This window comes from Vidua chalybeata, chromosome 15, assembly GCF_026979565.1.
Source record: "Vidua chalybeata isolate OUT-0048 chromosome 15, bVidCha1 merged haplotype, whole genome shotgun sequence".
NCBI lineage: Eukaryota > Metazoa > Chordata > Aves > Passeriformes > Viduidae > Vidua > Vidua chalybeata.
In genome coordinates this window covers 2,779,650-2,798,578 of record NC_071544.1, presented here as the reverse complement: position 1 = coordinate 2,798,578, position 18,929 = coordinate 2,779,650, and the positions used below count along the sequence as shown (strand labels likewise).

The 18,929-nt window shown below is 45.6% G+C and overlaps 1 protein-coding gene across 7 annotated transcripts in view; it reads left to right on the top strand.

Annotated features, from left to right (window-relative positions):
• The window catches only part of ANKHD1 (ankyrin repeat and KH domain containing 1), a 106,449-nt gene that overhangs the window by 83,592 nt on the left and 3,928 nt on the right, over positions 1 to 18,929 (top strand). For 4 of the 7 annotated variants that reach the window (XM_053957042.1, XM_053957035.1, XM_053957037.1 and 1 more), the window contains 14 exons: positions 151 to 313; positions 1,375 to 1,470; positions 1,753 to 1,869; positions 2,823 to 2,997; positions 3,317 to 3,770; positions 4,206 to 4,283; positions 5,041 to 5,187; positions 6,619 to 6,729; positions 8,037 to 8,186; positions 8,490 to 10,105; positions 14,935 to 15,129; positions 16,214 to 16,468; positions 17,407 to 17,582; positions 18,513 to 18,677. In XM_053957042.1, the coding sequence (XP_053813017.1) occupies positions 151 to 313; positions 1,375 to 1,470; positions 1,753 to 1,869; positions 2,823 to 2,997; positions 3,317 to 3,770; positions 4,206 to 4,283; positions 5,041 to 5,187; positions 6,619 to 6,729; positions 8,037 to 8,186; positions 8,490 to 10,105; positions 14,935 to 15,129; positions 16,214 to 16,468; positions 17,407 to 17,582; positions 18,513 to 18,677 (3,898 nt within the window). The remainder of the gene's footprint in view (positions 1 to 150; positions 314 to 1,374; positions 1,471 to 1,752; positions 1,870 to 2,822; positions 2,998 to 3,316; positions 3,771 to 4,205; positions 4,284 to 5,040; positions 5,188 to 6,618; positions 6,730 to 8,036; positions 8,187 to 8,489; positions 10,106 to 14,934; positions 15,130 to 16,213; positions 16,469 to 17,406; positions 17,583 to 18,512; positions 18,678 to 18,929) is intronic. The other 3 variants (XM_053957036.1, XM_053957041.1, XM_053957040.1) reach the window with 2 other exon arrangements.

Genomic DNA, 18,929 nt, shown 5'->3' with positions numbered 1-18,929 from the left:
AATTTCTCTGAGAAATTTCAGAACTTCTCATACCTTGCCACTGTATTTTAGTTATTAAAGTTCTGTATCCAGTTGTGCTCTGATGTTCTGTGATCTTGCTCTCTGACTTCCACCTTGACTCATGCCATTTCTCTGGGTTTGTGCTTTTAGAGGGGCACACATCGATGTTCGCAACAAGAAAGGAAACACCCCGCTGTGGCTGGCAGCTAACGGTGGGCACTACGACGTGGTGCAGCTGCTTGTGCAAGCAGGGGCAGACGTGGATGCTGCAGACAACAGGAAAATTACCCCTCTTATGTCAGCATTTCGCAAGGTGGGAGACCAGCTTCTTTTGTGTTTTCAAAACAGTGCCTCTCGTTTGGTCTTGAGTTTGAATGCTTGGGTTTGGAGCAATCAAATATAAGATGGCAAAATTGCTACTTTGATAAAATACCTGCTTCAAAGTCATAATTACTGTACTTCACAAAGATCCAGTTTTTGAGAGTTGAAAAATTTTGTTCCATAAATGATGGTAGCTTTATAATTTCCAACTGTACACTGTGAAAAAACTGAGACTGTTTGAGATTTCCATATTTCTGCGGTCTGTACTGCTTGTTTCAGTCCTGCTTTGGAGGTGAACACAATACCAGTCTGCAATAAGCTGTCTTGATTCCCTTGTGTTTCTCTCGTTCTGTTCCTCATCTGTTGTGATGGGACACTGTGTAGTCAGCTCTCCTGTCACCCACTGCCTTTTCTTCATGGCAGGAAGAGCATTGCTTTGGGATTGTTTAATCAGTTGTGGTGTTGGATGGAAGGAGCATAAGCAGAGGAATTTATTAACCGTAGCTACTTTGCCTTTAACAAAATACCAAATAAATGTGCGCTTTTTTGACAAACAAAAATGCTGAGCCTTGCTTTCACATAACTTCAGAAGCAACAGTTAGGTGTTTTATGTGGTTGCACAGTGTACCCTGGGAGCAGAGGAATGTGCTTGCCAGGATAACATTCAGGTGGCTCAGTTTCCTGATCTGACTTGACCAGTAATTGAACAGTCTAAGTCAGCTCTATGGGGTGAATGGCAAGAGAGTGTCTAAAGAGGGTTGTCTTTTGTCTTGATTGTTACTAAAATCATGAAGATCTGCCTCTGGCCCTTGTATTTTAAAATTAAAAGTAACTTGTGGAAGAGCTTGTCTTTGCCACCTTGAAGCAGAACAATGGCTGTGCTGTCAGCACTGAGCAAGCAGGACCTGCCCTTCTTCCCAAACAGCAGCTTACCAGAAATGTTCTTGCTTATTTTCAGTGTTTTGCATTGAACTGAGAGATATCAAACTTGTATTTTGATGATGAATGTTGACAATTGTATACAAAATATTAGAATTTTCTTTGGTGTTCTAGGGGCATGTGAAAGTAGTTCAGTTCCTGGTGAAAGAAGTGAACCAGTTTCCTTCAGACATTGAGTGCATGCGCTACATAGCGACCATCACGGACAAGGTGAGTTGGATCTGGGGAGAAGACCCTGGCCTGAATTTCTAGCAAAAATATCCGTGGGGAATTCTTAAGTATTCAAAAACTGAATGTACATATTTGTTCACATACGTCTGATTTGGAGATTTGTGCATGTCTCCTTTTTAATATAGCACTTGAAAAGTAAATCAGCATTAGATCCTATTCTGTGAAATAGCATGTTTATGAATACAGGGGAGCTAATCTCATTGTAGAGCAAGCCTCTTCAGTTGTTTATTACAGTGGTAGTAAGACATATTTGCATTTCAGGACCTGTTGAAAAAGTGTCACCAGTGTGTGGAGACAATTGTGAAAGCTAAAGACCAGCAGGCTGCAGAAGCCAATAAAAATGCAACTATACTGCTGAAGGAGCTAGACCTGGAAAAAGTGAGTAGAAAATTGCTGTCGTGTAACAGTGTTTGAGCTGTGTGTGAATCTCTAGGCTGCATTTCCTTTGGTGCTTTTTGGGACAGACAGTCTTCATGCTCTGACTGTGTCTCTGTTCCTTCCCCTAATGTATCATACAAGTGAGGCACATACTGAGGGTGGCAAATCAGAACTGACTTCTGCTTCAGCCACTCCATTGTCCTTTTTGGGAAAGCTTGGACTTGCCAATAGTTCCTTAGGCAGTAGCTCTCTGGGACCACCTCAGCACAGAGGTGGTGTGAGTAAGAGAGGTCCCCAGTCTCATGGTGTATGTCTGTGGGTGTAAATCATGTCCCTAAGCATTTTATGGACTTCTGCTCAGGGGAGTTGAGTACATATGGAAAAAATCCCTTCTCCCTTTGCTGAGAATACTGTAAATTGTTCTAGGGTAACACACTCTTGAGTGGGCTCTCTTAATGGAGGTTCTTACAGTTTTTGACAAGTTCCACATTGGTTTATTAAATTTTTCAGGTTGGGGACTTGTTAAGCACACATCAGTTGCTGTGCACAAACAGTGCAGTAGATGACTGATTCCGTATACTTTTAAAAAAAATTAATATTAGAGCCATTGAGAACTGGCTTTTGAATCAAAGATGTGAACATCACACCAAAAGTATCACTGAGCTTATTAAATGTTTGAGAAAGGACTAAGAGGATGAGAGATTTTTCTGGTCTTCCATTAAAACTGTATTTTTGTTAATACTTTGTTATCATTCCTTAGATATCTTGAGACCAGCCAGTCCTGTTGTTGAATAAGTTCTGTCCAGTTTCTGTGTAAGGATTCAGTATATGCCAGTCATTCTAGTTCATTGTGCTCTCTCCTTTCTCCTTCCCCCCAGATTTCTAGGGACGATCTGAATTATAACTTAGTCTGTGTGAAAATGTTTAAATATGCATTCTTTTCTCCTACATAGTCAAGAGAGGAAAGCAGAAAACAAGCTCTTGCAGCCAAAAGGGAGAAAAGAAAGGAAAAGAGAAAGAAGAAGAAAGAGGAACAAAAAAGAAAACAAGAAGAAGATGAAGAAAACAAGCCTAAGGAAACTCTGGAACTGCAAGAAGATGATGATGAAGAAGAAAATGATGATGAAGGTAAAGAACAAGTGTTTCTATGAACAATGTAGATGTGGGGGTGCCACCTTCTAACCATGAAGGTAAAGGAATCTGTTTGAAAGCTGGTCTCTCATATTTGACAGTATTGCATGGCTGCTGCCTGGCAAAACTCCTTTGCTCTTTTTTCACCCCCTCCTGTGTTCACAAAAGTCTTTCACTCTTGGAGGATTTACAACTGAATTTGGTGCTAGTCTGACAGCTCAGCAAGGACCATAACTTCAGCTGTGGTGTATTCAGTGAGGGCACTGATTTTGCTATTTTGTGGGTTCTGATTGTATGTAAACTGCTTTTCTTTCAGTGGAGCAAGAAGTTCCTATAGAGCCTCCAAGTGCAACTACTACAACTACAATTGGAATTTCTGCAACTTCAACTACCTTCACAAATGCCTTTGGGAAGAAGAGAGCTAATGTGGTGACTACCCCCAGCACAAATAGAAAAAATAAGAAAAATAAAACAAAAGAGACTCCTCAGAATATGCAGATAATTTTGCCAGATCAGCATATATCTCTAGCACAGCAAAAAGCAGATAAAAATAAAATCAATGGAGAGCCAAGAGGTGGTGGTGCGAGTGGGAACAGCGATTCAGATAACTTGGATAGCACAGATTGCAACAGTGAGAGCAGCAGTGGAGGGAAGAGCCAGGAGCTGAACTTCACGATGGATACGAACTCCTCGGAGCGGCGCTATGCCTCACTGCTCATCCCCTCTCAGGAAGAAAAAAACAGCACCTCAGCTTCCAAAACACCAACGAGGTGAGAGTGCTCTCTTCCTTCCCTGGTGTTCCACAAGGTTCCACCTATGCCAGTGTCAATGTTCTGTAGCTTAAGCTCTACACCAACTGTACATTCCCAGAGCCTAGAGAGATTGAGGCTGCTTTATTTGCATAGCTGTGTTAAGTTTGTTGAACACAACCTCTTCAAAATCTTGTTAGAACAAGATTTTTTGGGGTGTTGTTGGCTAGTTTTTTATACTACTTGAGCCAAATAGCCTTTTCTCTCTGCGCTTTTTGAGCATCCATGTTGCATTGTTAGCTTTGTTAGAATGGATCTTAAAGTGAATATGCTGGGAATTTAATAAGGAATTGCCAGCTTTATTTATCATCCACAAACAGAAGTGGTTTTGTTACATTGTGATTGTTTTATGGTTTCATCATTAACTCATTTGATTTGCAACCTCTTTCTTTTAAGGAGAGAAGAAGTTGATGACTCTGAGCATTTCACCTGCCAGGTTGATGGCCAGTTTGATATAACCTTGTCGAGCCAGAGGTGAGAGTCAGAAGAACTCAGGGAATGTTGAGGTCACATGAATGGTTCAAAGGGTCATTCAATTGCTTGGGAATTTGCTGATAACTTTTACAATACCACTTTCTGAAGAGGTCATTGGTCTGAATCAGGAAGCTTAGCTCCCACGTGGGTCGGTAGTCTTTGTTTTTACATCTAAGTAATACAAGTCTGATCCCCATCGTTTTGTTTTTTCTTTCCATTTTCTGCACTAAGGGAGGGAAGAGAGCAGGGAGGTTGATCTGCAGGACACTGGGCTGACAGAGAGGCCAGCTTCAATAAGAACACAGACATTGTGGCTTCAAGAAGGGCAGTGAGACAGGGCTGTTGTCAAACTGATTGAGACACTTGTCTGGGAGTGGGAAGAGAGAATATTTTTGTGTTTCTTGTTTTTCCCAGATTCAGGTTAGATGCAGAATGAGTGGATTCATTAACCCTTGTGGTTAGAAGGGTGTGTGTTTTGGGCTCCCATTAGGAGTGTTAAAAATTGGAATTTGTCTCTGTTCTGTTCTTCGAACAGAGATTGTTTCTGCCTTGGACCTTTCATCCAAGGTTTGCTGCAAGAGCCTTGGGGTCCTGTGCAGTTCACTACAGCAGGACAAGCTAAATGCATCCTTCTGACTCCTTGTTAGAGTTGGTTCTTCTGGAAACAGTTCATGCTGCTAGTTCTAAGCTGCAGGAATGTAAACTGTATGCTGTCATTTTATTCTGTAATGGGTAATCAGCACATTTCTGTTCCCAGAGTTGACGGTGAAGGTCATTCGAGTTCTTTGTCGACTACTTATAAGTCTGTTTCCCTGCCTCTGACCTCTCCAAATGTAAAGCTGAATCTGACCAGTCCAAAAAGAGGCCAGAAAAGAGAAGAAGGCTGGAAAGAAGTGGTTAGAAGGTAAAGACTTTAATACTATGTTTTAAAACTGTCTGTGAGCTTTTTAGCTCGTAAATTATTCTCAAATACAGAATGTCCAGCAAGATTATATAACTGAAGAATTAACTTAAGGAGATTCTACCCCACTTTCTCTTGCAGTGCTGGGAAAAGCAACTGCAGCCCTAATTTGTAGTAGCTCCTCGCTAACTTAATGTGAACAGGACATAAACATTGTATTTGTCATCAGAAAATAAAGACAACCTGTGGCTTTAGTGGAGTAAAGGATGTGGGGACAAGATAAAAGGGCAAAGGAGCAGAGGGCAGTGAAAAGCCCTACAACAGATGATTGCCCATGAACTAAAGGCAGAATGGATGTGAGTAGAGGAGAGGCAAATGATCCCTTCAAGGCCAGAATTCATTGTACTTTGGGCAGTGACCTTGATCACTAATTCAGTGGAAAATTGTGTTACCTGACAGTGAGTGCTTAGAGATACAGTGAGATTTAAAGTTTTACTGTAAAGCAATCTTTTCTTTTGAAAATGTACTGGGTTTTACTGTATGGCCATTAATACCCAGTATCCCTAACTTTTACTAGAATGATCATCTGGCTTTGCTTTTTTTTTGTTCTCTTTATCAAAAAGGAATACAGCACAAACATACCAATGTTAGATCCTTTGTTTGCACTTAGGAAACCCTCCTGCTTTTCTGTTCTGCAGTGGCAGTGACTAGATGTGCCCATTTTGGAGAATTTTAGGCTATGTGCAAAGAACGTAATTGTATAGAGGGCTTGGTGCATTTGGATTAGTGGAAGCCACAGAGTGTTCTTAATAAAGGTTAAAAAGGCAGTTTAATGTGAAAGTTTTATGTGTTTGAACTCTTAGTTTGGTCTAGTGTTTGAACTCGTGTGTTTGAACTCTTGGTTTGGTCTCTGCCTTTTGATGCGGTCACCAATGGGGCTCTCCACAGTGACGTGGCCTTGCTGGGTGTGTGGTGGCAGCCTGGTCCCCACTTGGGGAGTGGTGCAGGCAGGAACCCCTCAGACAGCCCTGAGCCCCTCTTACCTGGGGCTGCTCCTGCTCTCCTGGGGCTTTTGAGTCTCCTTGGCTCAGCCCAAATGTCCACGTGGGTGCTGTCTGCTCCTGTGTTGGCCTTGGCAGTGTCTAGACATGCATCCAGAACCTGCCCTATCCTCTTTCCTGAGGAATGCCATAAGGAACATCCCACTCAGGGTTCTGCACTGGTGTTTGCTGTGCCCTGACTGGTGGAAGCATGTCCTGCCAAAGAGTGTTGTTGGTGACTGTGGATGTGTGGGTGCAGTGCCCAGGAGCTCCTTCTGCTAAAGCCTCTCCTGATCTCAACAAGAATTCTTCTTCCCTCTCCTGTGAGTGACCCCCAGCTAGAAGGAATGTCTATCAAAGTAACCAATGCAAACGTCCCTTCTGCCCCTGACAGGCAAGTGGGCAGAGTTCTGAAAGACCCTCCCCCCAGCAACACTCTGCAGCCAACACCAATTGAGCAATTTCAGCTGCAGAGAGGAGGGCGCTGCTGTTCCGGAGCAAAAAGGTACTTTTGGGGACAAAACCATCAGCCATAGGAGGGAGGGAGGGAAGCAGCTGTGGATGATGGGTGGGAGGGGACTGGATATTGGGGTGGGCTCTCCTGGAAGAGAAGTGCCTCCTTGATGGCTGTCAGAGGTCCCCAGTGAGCTGGAGTGGAAGCAGACCAAGGTGCAGTCAGGAGCCCTGTGAGCAATACAGGTGTTCTTGAAACTTAGGTGAGCATGGAGCTCTGGTTTGGGGAGGGAGTAACTGATGTCTGTCTTGAGAAAGGAGCCTTGGAAGTGGAGGTGGGGAAGAAAACCCAAAGCATGAAACAGCTTTGGGATAGAGCTGGGTGTATGCACTGGGGGTTCTAGGAATGGGAAGGGTTGTAGTGTGCTGTCCTGTCAGGAATGGGGGAAAGGAAAAACACCTTGGCAACACGAGGTGTTGCTTTAAAACATCTCCGTGTGTTTAGGTGTTTAAAATTAAACAGGTTTCCTCTAAGTCCTGTTAAGTGACAAACAACTCCCTGAGAATCAGTGGATTACCTACTTAACAAGAAGAAAGTTACTTACAAGTTTCCAAGACTGGAATAGCTAGGTGAAGCTGGCAGCCTTTCCACAGTGTTCAGACACTTCCCAATACCACGTGCTTGCTCTGACCCACCAGTACCATGTGAATCAGGAAAACCCTGAACTCACTGACTTTGGTGGCAGCGTGGTGGCCTGACAGCTAGCCTGCTTCTGCTAGTCCAGGCTGCCATCACATGCAGCTCCCTAAATCACAGCACTGCACACCTTCACCTGCTTTCACCCACCACTGTTTATTGGTGACACTGCACTTCCAGATCTTGAGGTCTGAAAGAGATGCATACTAAAAGGTTGTGGATGCAGGTGATATTACAGAGCTGATCACTGGAAAGCCATCTCTCCTTGCTATAAACAGTCCAAGTAGTTAAGCCATGGGCTTTTATATTTGAAGCAGTGCTGCTTGTGTAAATTCAGGTTGATAAGCTGAGGATTTGTCTCACTTTGGGGAGGTACCCAAGATAAGGTAAAATCCAAAATGGGTTCTGAAGTAGCGTGAGGCTCATATATCTGTGTTACAATAGTGGTGGAATGAATGCTACTGGAGAATCCTTGTCAGGTACTGAGGAGGATGAGTAATTTGAGTGGGGGACTTTGAGAGAGGCTCCAAAAAGTGAAGGATCAGCAGAAAATCACTTACTCCCCTTAAGAATATTACTTCAGCCACTGTCAGACAGCAGAGGGGTTTTGTCTGTCTTGAAGTTTGAATGCATTTCACAGATTTCTGATCTTTGTGATATAGGTCAAAGAAATTATCAGTCCCAGCTTCTGTCGTATCTAGAATAATGGGAAGAGGTGGGTGCAACATCACAGCAATTCAAGATGTCACTGGTGCCCACATTGATGTGGATAAGCAAAAAGATAAGAATGGAGAGAGAATGATCACTATAAGGTACAGTATCTCAAAATGAAAGTCTTGAGTTACTCCACAGTGTCATTTATTGAAAAGTTTGTTTGCTTTCTAAGGCAGGATCTATTTAGCTTCTTTGTTCTAGAATAGCACATGCATTCCTGCTGCCAAGATATGCTGAGAATCGACTTCAAAGATAATCCTTAAGTTACACAGAAGTCAAGAAATAACTTATTGCAGTAAACTTACAATAGACTTAGAGATCAGTAAAGATTGAAGCTACGGAATGTTGCGCAAAGTGGGGTTTCCTTTTGCAGGAGATAAATCTGTTTGTGTTTAACCTAGGGGTGGTACAGAGTCCACGCGATACGCAGTGCAACTCATCAATGCCCTTATTCAAGATCCTGCCAAGGAACTGGAAGACTTGATTCCTAAAACTCATATAAGAACACCTGCTTCGAGTACCAAATCAATCCACGCAAACTTTTCGTCTGGAGTCAGCACTGCGACTGCTTCCAACAAGAACTCGTTTCCTCTCGGAGCACCGCCCCTGGTCACATCGCAGTCATCGACACTATCTACTTTCCAGCCTCCTAACAAATTAAACAAGAACGTCCCAGCGAACGTGCGCTCATCTTTTCCGGTGTCTCTTCCTCTCGCTTATTCTCACCCTCATTTTGCCTTGCTGGCTGCCCAAACTATGCAACAGATCCGGCACCCTCGCTTACCTATGGCCCAGTTTGGAGGAACCTTTTCACCTTCACCGAACACTTGGGGACCATTCCCAGTGAGACCAGTTAACCCTGGCAGCACGAACAGCTCTCCAAAGCATAATAGCTCGAGTCGTGTAGGTAGTCAGAATGGAAGCGTTCTGCAGACGGAGTCTCCTGGGTTACCTACGTCCAGTTGTCCCATTACCGCCTCGTCTGTAGCTGCTTCCACCCAGCCTCTGTGTGTGACCAGTAACCGGACTCCCTCCTCGGTCAGGAAGCAGCTCTTTGCCTGCGTCCCCAAGACGAGCGCTGCAGCAACAGCAATCTCAACTGTGACGAGCACCTGTAGCACTCTGCCCTCAGCTTCCTCTGCCCCCACAAACAACGGGCAAGTGCCCACCGCGTTTCTGCCATCTACTGCTCCGCAAGCGCAGCACTCTGCCCTGAAGGCGGAATCGTTCTCGGCTGTCTCAGCACCCAAGGAGAAGGTGTCCACCCCCGAGCAGCCGCCAACAAGCGCGTGCCCGCCAGCTTCAGTCGCAAGCAGTTGCAGTGTGTCAGCCAGCAGCAGCTCAGGGGGCACCGAAACGCGCCCGGTGAGCAGCCCCGCACCGCTCAACAACGCGCAGGAGGAAATTCTGCCAACCAGCATGTCCGAGATCAGCCCTTCCATGTCGATGCCTTTTTCATCCAGCTCAGAAACTGCTCCTTTAAGCTTAGCGTCGCCCAGGTCAGTTGTTGCAGATAATCAGGACAACAGTAACTTACCTCAAGTAGCTGTACCAGCACCTCGAGTTACTCACAGGATGCAGTCCAGAGGTTCTTTCTATTCAGTGGTACCAAATGCAAACCTCCATCAAGATCCTCAGTCTATTTTTGTTACGAATCAAGTTCCTTTAACACCTTCTCAAGGTCCACCTGCTGCAGTGCAGCTTTCGTCAGCCATGAACGTTATGAACGGTTCTCAGATGCACATTAACCCAGCAAACAAATCATTGCCTCCTGCCTTTGGGCCAGCAACGCTCTTCAATCACTTTAGTAGTCTTTTTGATAGCAACCAGGTGCCAGCTAACCAAGCATGGGGAGACTGTTCACTCTCTACCCGAGCAGCAGCTGACCCATCTTTCACTGTTCAGTCTACCTTTCTGAATAACTCTGTGCTAGGACACGTGGAAAACGTTCATCCCGACAACTCCAAGGCTCCTGGTTTCAGGCCACCTTCCCAGCGGGTTTCAACTAGTCCCGTAGGTAAGTCATTAAGATCATGTTCTGGACAAAATCATTTCTTCAGCCATTGCACTTTGGTCATCATACTGATGGAGAAATAGTCTACAAATGACAGCTGGAGAATGCTCATGTAATGAGGATGGCCTGTTTTTTCCAAGTGCTCTTTAAAATGCTGACGATTTTTTTTTCTTCGGCTCTTCTAGGCTGTTAGGAGTTCGGAAGATATCAGATGTTGCATTGTTTGTCCTCTGTGTGAGACAGGAATTCTCCCACCTGCTTGTAGTGTAGCATCAATTTTAGGTTTTGGGTTGGAATGGAGCACAGTGTGGGATGACACCAAACCTGAGGACTCCTGGAGGTTCCAGCTGCAGCAGTGACTGCATGCAGGTGCTCCATATTGTATGTGAGACTCCAGCTTGACTCAGTGAGGATAAACTCTCTTTACCTTTTGGTTCTTGATATGGCTCTGGGATTTTAGTAAGCTTACTTTGTGGAGCTTATTGGTGTGCTACTGCCTGGGGTGTTTTATTCAGAGATTCAGTATAGCAGTACTAGCACACCTGGATTTGTTTGAAATGGGTTATGAACACTGAGATTGAGCTCCCTGCCCTTGCTGTGCTCTGCCTGCAGGATTTTTCTTCTCAGTGTTCAAACTATGTTGCAGACAACCAACTGCACCCATTAGGTTGGAAGGGACCCTCAAGAGGTCTCTTCTTTGCCACCCCTTTGCTCTTGCCATGGTGTCTGTGGGGTGCCCTGGAGCTGGGTATCTGGAGAGCCTTGCTCTGGAGTCATCCTTGCCCACACAGTGTGTCTTGGGTGTTTGGGCTAAAGCTTCAAGACTTGAATGCTGGGCTGGGACAAGTCAAGTAGTTTGACTTTCAGATTAAAGGAGAAGAGAGGATTTGGAAGATGTGATGGTAAGGAAAGAAGATCTTCAGCATTCCCTTTCCTCTCAGTTGCTTGACAAATGTGCAGGACTTCTGCAAACCAGAACACTTCTCTCTTACTGGCTTTAACCACAAAACTGGGGTGTTTGCTATGACTGTAGTTTTTTCTCAGTTGTTAAATTTGGGTTGTACTGCTCTGCAAAGCGAGGGCACACCTAGAACTCTGGGCCACATCCAGCCTCAGTGCAGGAAGCAGAACCAGATGTGTCAGATGAAGTAACTGGACCCTTGTTCAACAGAGACTGTTAATAAAGAGCTGCCGGACCCCCAGCAGGCTTCAAGACCACCTGACAGTGGTTCAGCTTTTCCTCTGCAGGGCTCTGAACTGAGGTTGGCTGTTGCTGAAATAATTCCTGGGAAAGTAAACTTATGGCAAATGGGATCTGCTGATTTCCCTGACAATGGCATCCTGCATGTGCAAACATGGGTGGCTGGGACTTCTTACAGCAACAAAGTATTTTGCTGTTCCCTTATGTTAAGATCATCTGTTTGTAATGGGAGAAAATTTCTTATATTTCTACTTTATATATCCTTCTATACTTTATATATCCTTAAGTGACTGTAAGTATTTAAGAAACAGTGTAAACCTGTTTCTGCCATTAGAAAGGTTAGGTAGATAGCAAAGGAAAACTCACACAGTTGACTTTGGGGAAGGTATATGTGAAGTTCTCAAACAAGCTCAAAAATATTTGCACAGAACATACTTTTCCTGAATTAGGATTTGATTAGGATATTGCAAATTGAAGAAAACCTGCAAATAGGGAGTGTGCTGCTAAAATTGTGCTGGGCAGGAGGCAACTGGTTAATCAGGTCCTTAGTTGATTCGTTTAATGCCATTTTACTTCATGCTGCTTCCGATCACCTTTTTTCAGAATCTAGATGTTCCAGGAGCAGGGGGGTTAAGGGAGCTTGAGGATGTTTGGAAGGTGTGATCGAGAGGAAAGGAGCGAGTACAGTGGGCTGAGGACTTCTCTGTTGCCTTCCCTCAGAGCCAAGTGTGGTCTGCCCACCCCTCTCATTTGCCAGCTTGTCCCAGGGGACTGGACCTTGCCCTTGGCTCAGCCCCAGGGCTGGCAGAGCTGGGGACTTCCATGGCTGTTTGCATAGGGCCTGGTGACACAGTTCATGAGATTTTGAGAAGGGGGGACAAGGGCTGGTCACTGCTCGTGCTCTGGCCAGCAGCAGCACAGTGGCCAGGGAGCAGCCAGGGCCTGGCTGGCAAGTCTGTGTGGTCAGAGGGGTTGGGAACAGCCTCGGAGCAGGTGGACACCCATCCTCTGATCTCAGCTGTGGGAGGGACACCTGAGGGAGCAGAGGTTTGTATTTTGTGCCTCTCTTGTACAGTTGGCCCGTGGCAAATTTTTCCACAAATCAACATTTCTAAGGGATCACCTCTAAACTGATTTAGTGAAGATTTAGTATAGTTTGGGTGTGCACTAACCCAGCTTTTTCTTAACAAGTTCTCACCTCAGGGTGGAGTTTGGGTAGTCTGCTTTTCCTGGAAAGTTCATGGGTGAGCTCAACTGCAGCTTGAGTTCTCTGATTCACCACTTCCTTTGAGGCACAGCTATCTCTGCAGATCTCACTGCTGTGGATGCATTCTGGAAATGGCCTATTTGTCTCACATTTTTAGGTCTCTTGACCTGGCAGTTTGCAGTTGAGGGCAGGCTTAGCCCAACCATGAGAGGAGGCTGTGGAGAAGACCAAAAGTAATCTACTTGTTACTTCTGTCCTCTGCATTTTAAGGAGTTTGAGTTTGCTTCTTAAAAGGGGTCACAAACTTGAAGTATGCCAGCTTAGGAAGCGGCACATGAGTATGAAATGGTTGGACTCTGTTTCACACAGAGTGACTGTGGCCCTTTCTCTAAACGGGCAGGTAATGTTGCAGTAACCAACATCTGCCTGGGGGCTTTGATAAACTGAATTTTGAGCAGAGTTTGGTGAGATGGATACACTCCTCTCAAAAGCTCAGTTATGCATTCAGAGCACAATGAGGAGTTTGAATTCATAGCCCAGGTAAGTGCAGAGTATGGTATTGCAGAAGATTTTAGTATTAGAAAACCTGATTTTTTGGTAAGTACACAAATAGGAAGCTCATTATTGCAGTCAGGATTTGGTTCAGAATAACCATTTTTAATATCGAGCTAAGCTTTTCATCCACTTTTATGAAAGACAAGATAAAGTTAAAAAGTGTTCTTTGTGACCTGACTCGTGGATTTGTGCATCTCTGGCTGTCACATTCCCTTCAGCCCATGGAGCATCTCCAGCAGTGCTGAAGTGAAGTGGACTGTCCAGTCATTGCACTTTACAAGCTGTGTACCCAAAAGCTGTGTTACCCATCAGCCTACTGAGCCGTCAGAAGACAGCAGGACATCCCTGTCCTGCAGGAGAGCTGCTTTTGTCACAGTCCCTGCCTTGTTCTCTGTCTGGGAGCCCAGCAGCACCCACGGGTGGCAGCAGCTCTGTTACCCTTCTGTCAGGGGCAGATCTTGTGTGGTTTGCCAGCCAGCTGGAATTGGTGGTTTGGTGTGTGGTGGAATTGGTCCCCAGGGGCCTTTTGGCTGCCAGGTTTGTGGACAGAGGGGTGGCCAGAGTGTCCAGTCAGTGGCTCCACAGCAGATGCCCAGGGAGGGCCCTGGGCTGCCGGCGCCGCTGTCGGCTCAGGCCTGAGCTCTGCGCTGGAGCCAGGCTGCAACTGCAGACAAACTCAGCTCAACCACACTGCAGTCACAGGCACTGGCATCCTCCTCAGAGCCGTGGAGTTTGTGCTGTGACAAACCCAGGAAGACTGTCCTCCCATGCTGGGGGTCCCTCAGCTAAGCACCCCATGTTCCAGCAGCAGGGGGATGTGTTTCTCCTTGGCTGTAAGGGAGACTTCTCAATTTAACATTTGGGCTAGTGAGAAAAATACCTCCTTTAACTCCAACAAATCATTTCTCTCCCTGGGAGCAGGTTGGATCTGGCACATCTGGAAGAAGTAAATCAGGTGACTTGGTTGATAATACCTGGCTTACAGGAACTATCCAGGCACTGAAAAGTGCCCCTCTAGTTTCTGACCTAAGGTACTGCCTGGCAGCACTGCTGTTTGTGGTGGGGTGTATGTAGTGATAACCTTCAACCTCACTCTGCAGCAACATAGGCTGGTCCTGGTTGTGGTCATTTTGAAATGTTTAAATGGTTTTGAAACTAATCTTGTTTAATAGGCCCTTGAAACTAAACCCTAAACTCAGGTGAACATATGGCCATGCCCATTTCTGCTTTCAGGTAATAACGTGTGATAAGAGCTTTTACAACATTTTGGAAAAATACTTAAAAGCTTTGGCTTATAAAAAAAAACCTGTAATTCACCCTTGCTAGTAATTTTTGTGGGACTTTGAACTCTTTCTCCATCTCTATCTTCCTCTCACACGTCCCTGGAGGAAGCAGCCCCCTCCCCTGGAGTGCTGTGCCACACCAGCCCTGTCTCTGTGGCCACAGCTCTGGCTGATCTCTACATAAAGGTACCTATGGGATGGCAAAGCCCATCCTGCAGAGAACTGCTTCCCTGGTGCTGGACTTTCACAGAGCCCTGGATCCCTGTTGGATTTGGGTGGCTTTTTGTAAGCAAAGATTGTGGCCACTCTCAGCTTTCCTGCTCTGCCCTCCCTGCTAAGATCATTTTCTTTCAGTGACCAAAGGGATGGCTGTTTTTGTTAAGACTTGAGGCCAAACCAGAGAGCCTCCAGAAATGCCTCTGCGGTTTCTAAGGGAGAATCGTGCACCTGTAAAATGACCTTACCATGTGCAGATGCCCCCAACGGTGATGAGATGCTTTATTTATATTTGGAGCACTAGCTTTCTCTGGTGCTTTGAAGCAGGTTCCCAAAGAGAGATATTTAATCAAATTTATGTTTATTTCAGGCTTACCCTCTCTAGATCCATCCAACAGCTCTACAACTTCTTCTTCAGGTCCTTTGACAGGCTTTTCAGCAAACATACAAGGAGCACGGGTTTACCTTCAAGGGCCAGCGCCTGTTGGGACTCCCAGCTTTAACAGACAGCATTTTTCACCACATCCTTGGACAAGCGCAACAAATTCATGTAGGAACTTCATGGGTCTGTCTTAGTTAACTATAAATTCATAGCTATTGTCTTTAGTAGATTTCTAACTTGAGGGGAACTTACCCAGTAATGCACAAAATGCTTTCCAATTGCTTTTAGCAGCTGTGAGGATGGTGTGCAAATCCCAAGCTGTGCTATTTTATGGGGTTTTTCCCATGCCACTAGTTCTGGTAGCATTACTAAAGACGTATTTGGGCAGAAAAATGAGTCATTGTAGGCTCTTGAGAGGAGAGAGCATGAAGCAGTGGGGGAGTGGAGGTGATTATGGCAAGCCAAAGGCTCCCCTCTAAGTAGTACGAGTTCAATATTAGGTGAAAATGTCATGTTTGCCATGGTTTGAAGTTATACTTGCCTTTTTTCTTTTTTTTTTTTTTTTTTTCTTTTTGTTTGTTTTTTATATTGGGATCTGGAATTATACTTAATTTGTTCTAAAATCTCTAAGCATCATCCAAGGTAACAGTGGGTTTTCTTCCTAATGGAAAGAACATGGAAGTAGCTTTACAGAAAATATGGGTCTTTGATTCAGAATCGTAGCTGAAGAGGTTTTTCATGTCACTGCATGCAACTTCATTGCCACTCTGAGTTTAAGAACCAAAATATTTAAATGAGTGCTCAAAGGAAGTTGGATTTCCCAAGGAGAGTCAGTGACGCTTCTGAAGTTGGCGGGACTTCATGCTCTTAGGTCACACCTGTGGCTTTGGGAAGCTGTCTGATTTCTCTTCTGCTAGAAGTGGTAGATACCAAAACCAGGCTGTTTAGATATTTATGGTATTTTGGCTGATGGTTTCACCTCTTCCTGAAACTCTTCCATGTTTCTTATTCTTTCTTGTAATTAATTTAGATACACTGCTATGTCATGAGAATATCATGATTCTGATGGCTGAAAGCATTTGTGTTATAATGTGGATTTTAGAGTTCAAATAATTCTTAGAATTTCTGTGAAAGACTTGAATACTTGCTATAAAAAGCCTTTAAAACATTTTATCATTTGCTTTGAGATAATATTGGGGAAATAAATGGGATGGCATTTACGCTTGCTACTTTGTGTGTAATTAAGCAAGAGAAATACTCTTTTCAGCAGGTGAATCTCCTATTCCATCAGTTTCCTCAGGATCATCTTCCCCCCTCTCAGCTGCTTCTGCACCTGCTAACTTGGGCCAGCCAAAAACGGGTAACGCCAACCCAGATCGGAAGGTGCCGCCTCCCATCGGGACAGAGAGGCTCGCCAGGATCCGCCAGGGAGGCTCCGTCACTCCCACGCCCTTGGGAACCAACTTCACAGCCCCCGTGGGCCACAGCGGCATCTGGTCCTTCGGAGTGAACAGCGTGTCTGGTGAGTGCTGCTGTGCAGAAACGGCCAGGGCCTCTCGGAAGGAGGGTTGGAGAGGAGGAGGAAAGCTCCACGGTCTGTACTCCCATGTGCAACATCCCAAGGGGACAGCTGGTGGCAGTGGTGGGAGAGCACAGGTCAGTGGAAGTGCTGTGGTTTGCCCTCCTGATGCTGGTGGTTCTCACCCGCCTGGATCAACTCACCAGGCACTTGTGAGCCTGAAATGGTGCAGAGACCTCGTACAGAGTCCTCTGAATGATCCAGAGCTTAGAGTAAACAATTTCTATCTGTTAATGGGGTGGTTTCCAGCCCTGACTGTTGGCTCCCTCTGTCCAGGTTTCTGTCTTGTTTTCCACTCCCATTTTACAGTGTCAGCTGAGGTGCAGCTGATGCACCCAGGGACACAGAGCTGTGGATGCTAGTTTTTGCACTGATTTCCTCGTGACTCTTGAACAGTATGGGATAACTTCTGTTCCAGGCAGCCTTGGTTCCCAAAGAATGACTTTGAAACAGCTGAAGTTTTACGTTCAGTTTCCTGGTAGTTGGATTTTGTGGAAAGGAGGAGGTGCAGCATTTGAGGTGTAGAGTGTTTCCATTGGTAACTTTCAATACAAACGTTTGAGTCCTGCATTTGTTTTATGCTTCAGTGAAGCCCTCCACACTTTGGTTAACTCATGTCTCAGCATTGCTGTGTGTTTTCAAGAAAAGCTTGTATGTGCTTACAGATAGTGTTGGGAGCTCTGTTGGATTTTTGCAGTGGACATGTGGAACTGGCAGTTCATGGTAGTCCCCATCTTCTCCACCCTTGTCTGGACACCTGAGATCCCTCTGTGGCTGTGTGTTTTCAGGGTGCCTTTGGGTGGCCCTAGGTGTGTGCAGCTGCTGAATTCTACTCAAGTGTCTGCAGTGAATTTCATCAGCCATTTTTAATCTCTTTGCAGAAGGCTTGTCGGGTTGGTCTCAGCCTGTCATGGGAAGTCATCCAATGCATCAGCAGCTGTCGGACCCGGGCACGTTTTCTCAGCATCAGCCCATGGAGAGAGATGATTCTGGAATAGTGGCTCCCTCGAATATTTTCCACCAACCTATGCCAAATAGTTTTGTGGATTTTTCTAAAGTAAGTTACAGAGAGTTGGATTTATGAAATGGCCAGGGCCTGCCTTTATTGCATCTCCTGTTGTGCCTGTTCACCCTGTGTGTGTGTCCTCTGCTGCCACTGCTCATCACCCCAGTCCTGAACCTTCTTTCATCCCAGAACTGACCAGAAAAGGTGCCCAAGCCTGGAGGCAGGTCTAAACCAAGCCAGAGTTTGTAGGTTGCAGATATTGTAGGTTGCAGTAGCTGAAGGCCTTCATCACTCTTCAGTGTTTTGTCTCTCAGAAGCTCAGTCTCCTGGAAATGTTTCACAAAGCTTGCCCAGCTCTTGAGGGTGATTACAAGTTTGCTTAATGCTTTCAGCACAAATCATGGCCACAATACCACACAGCTTCCTCAGGGAAGTGGCAGGAAGAGAGGACTCCCAGCATGTTTCGGAAAGAGCCATAGCATGTGGTCTTGGCATCTGCATGGCAAAGCAGAGCCATTCACACATAGGAAAAGAATTCTCCAAATTGCAAAAAAACTGCTCTGTAACTTGCTCTTTCTGAATAGGCAGAATTATTTTAGATGGCCATCAGGAATTAGAGAAGATCTTCACCCCAGTCTGGTCAGCTCAGTGCAGCCCTGTGTGCACTGTGGCTGTCCTGTGCTGCAGAGAGGAGGGTACACTGAGGTCACAGTGTTCAGCTGCTGGCCTGGCTTTGTGGGCTTATCTGAAAACTCTGTGTGTGCTGCAGCCTCTGCTTAGGTGTAAGTTCAGAAAAATGGCTAAGCTGGCTGGAATCTCCAACTCTGAAATCACTGTGTTCCACATCCTGCCCCAGTGTTCCCTGACAGTGCTGAGACTCCTGCCAGTAATGGAACATTACCTATGGAGGTGACCTGGCTCTGTCTCGCCCTACAGCCACCCTTCCCCGTGTCCTCCACCAGTGCTCTCTTGTCCCCTCAGGGCCTGCCCATCTCCATGTACGGCGGCACTCTGATACCCTCGCACCCTCAGCTGGCAGATGGCCCAGGAGGGCCCCTCTTTAACGGGCTCCATACTCCAGATCCTGCCTGGAATCCCATGATCAAAGTTGTCCAGAACTCAACAGAATGTACTGATGCTCAGCAGGTAGTGTGGCTGTCTTTTCCCACTTGTGCTTTCCTGGGGCTTTATACAGTGCTGTGGGACCCAGTTTTGGCTGGGTGACACGTTTGGTTTTTTCAGTTCTTTGAGATTGTTTGCATGACTTTTCCCTACAGTGTGTGCGTGTGCATGTGTTCATAAAATATCCATGGTGCTATTGATACCAAACCTTCCAGGTAAAACAAGCAGCATTTCAAGACTGCTCAGCCAGGTAATGGACTGTTACAAGTGAGAGGG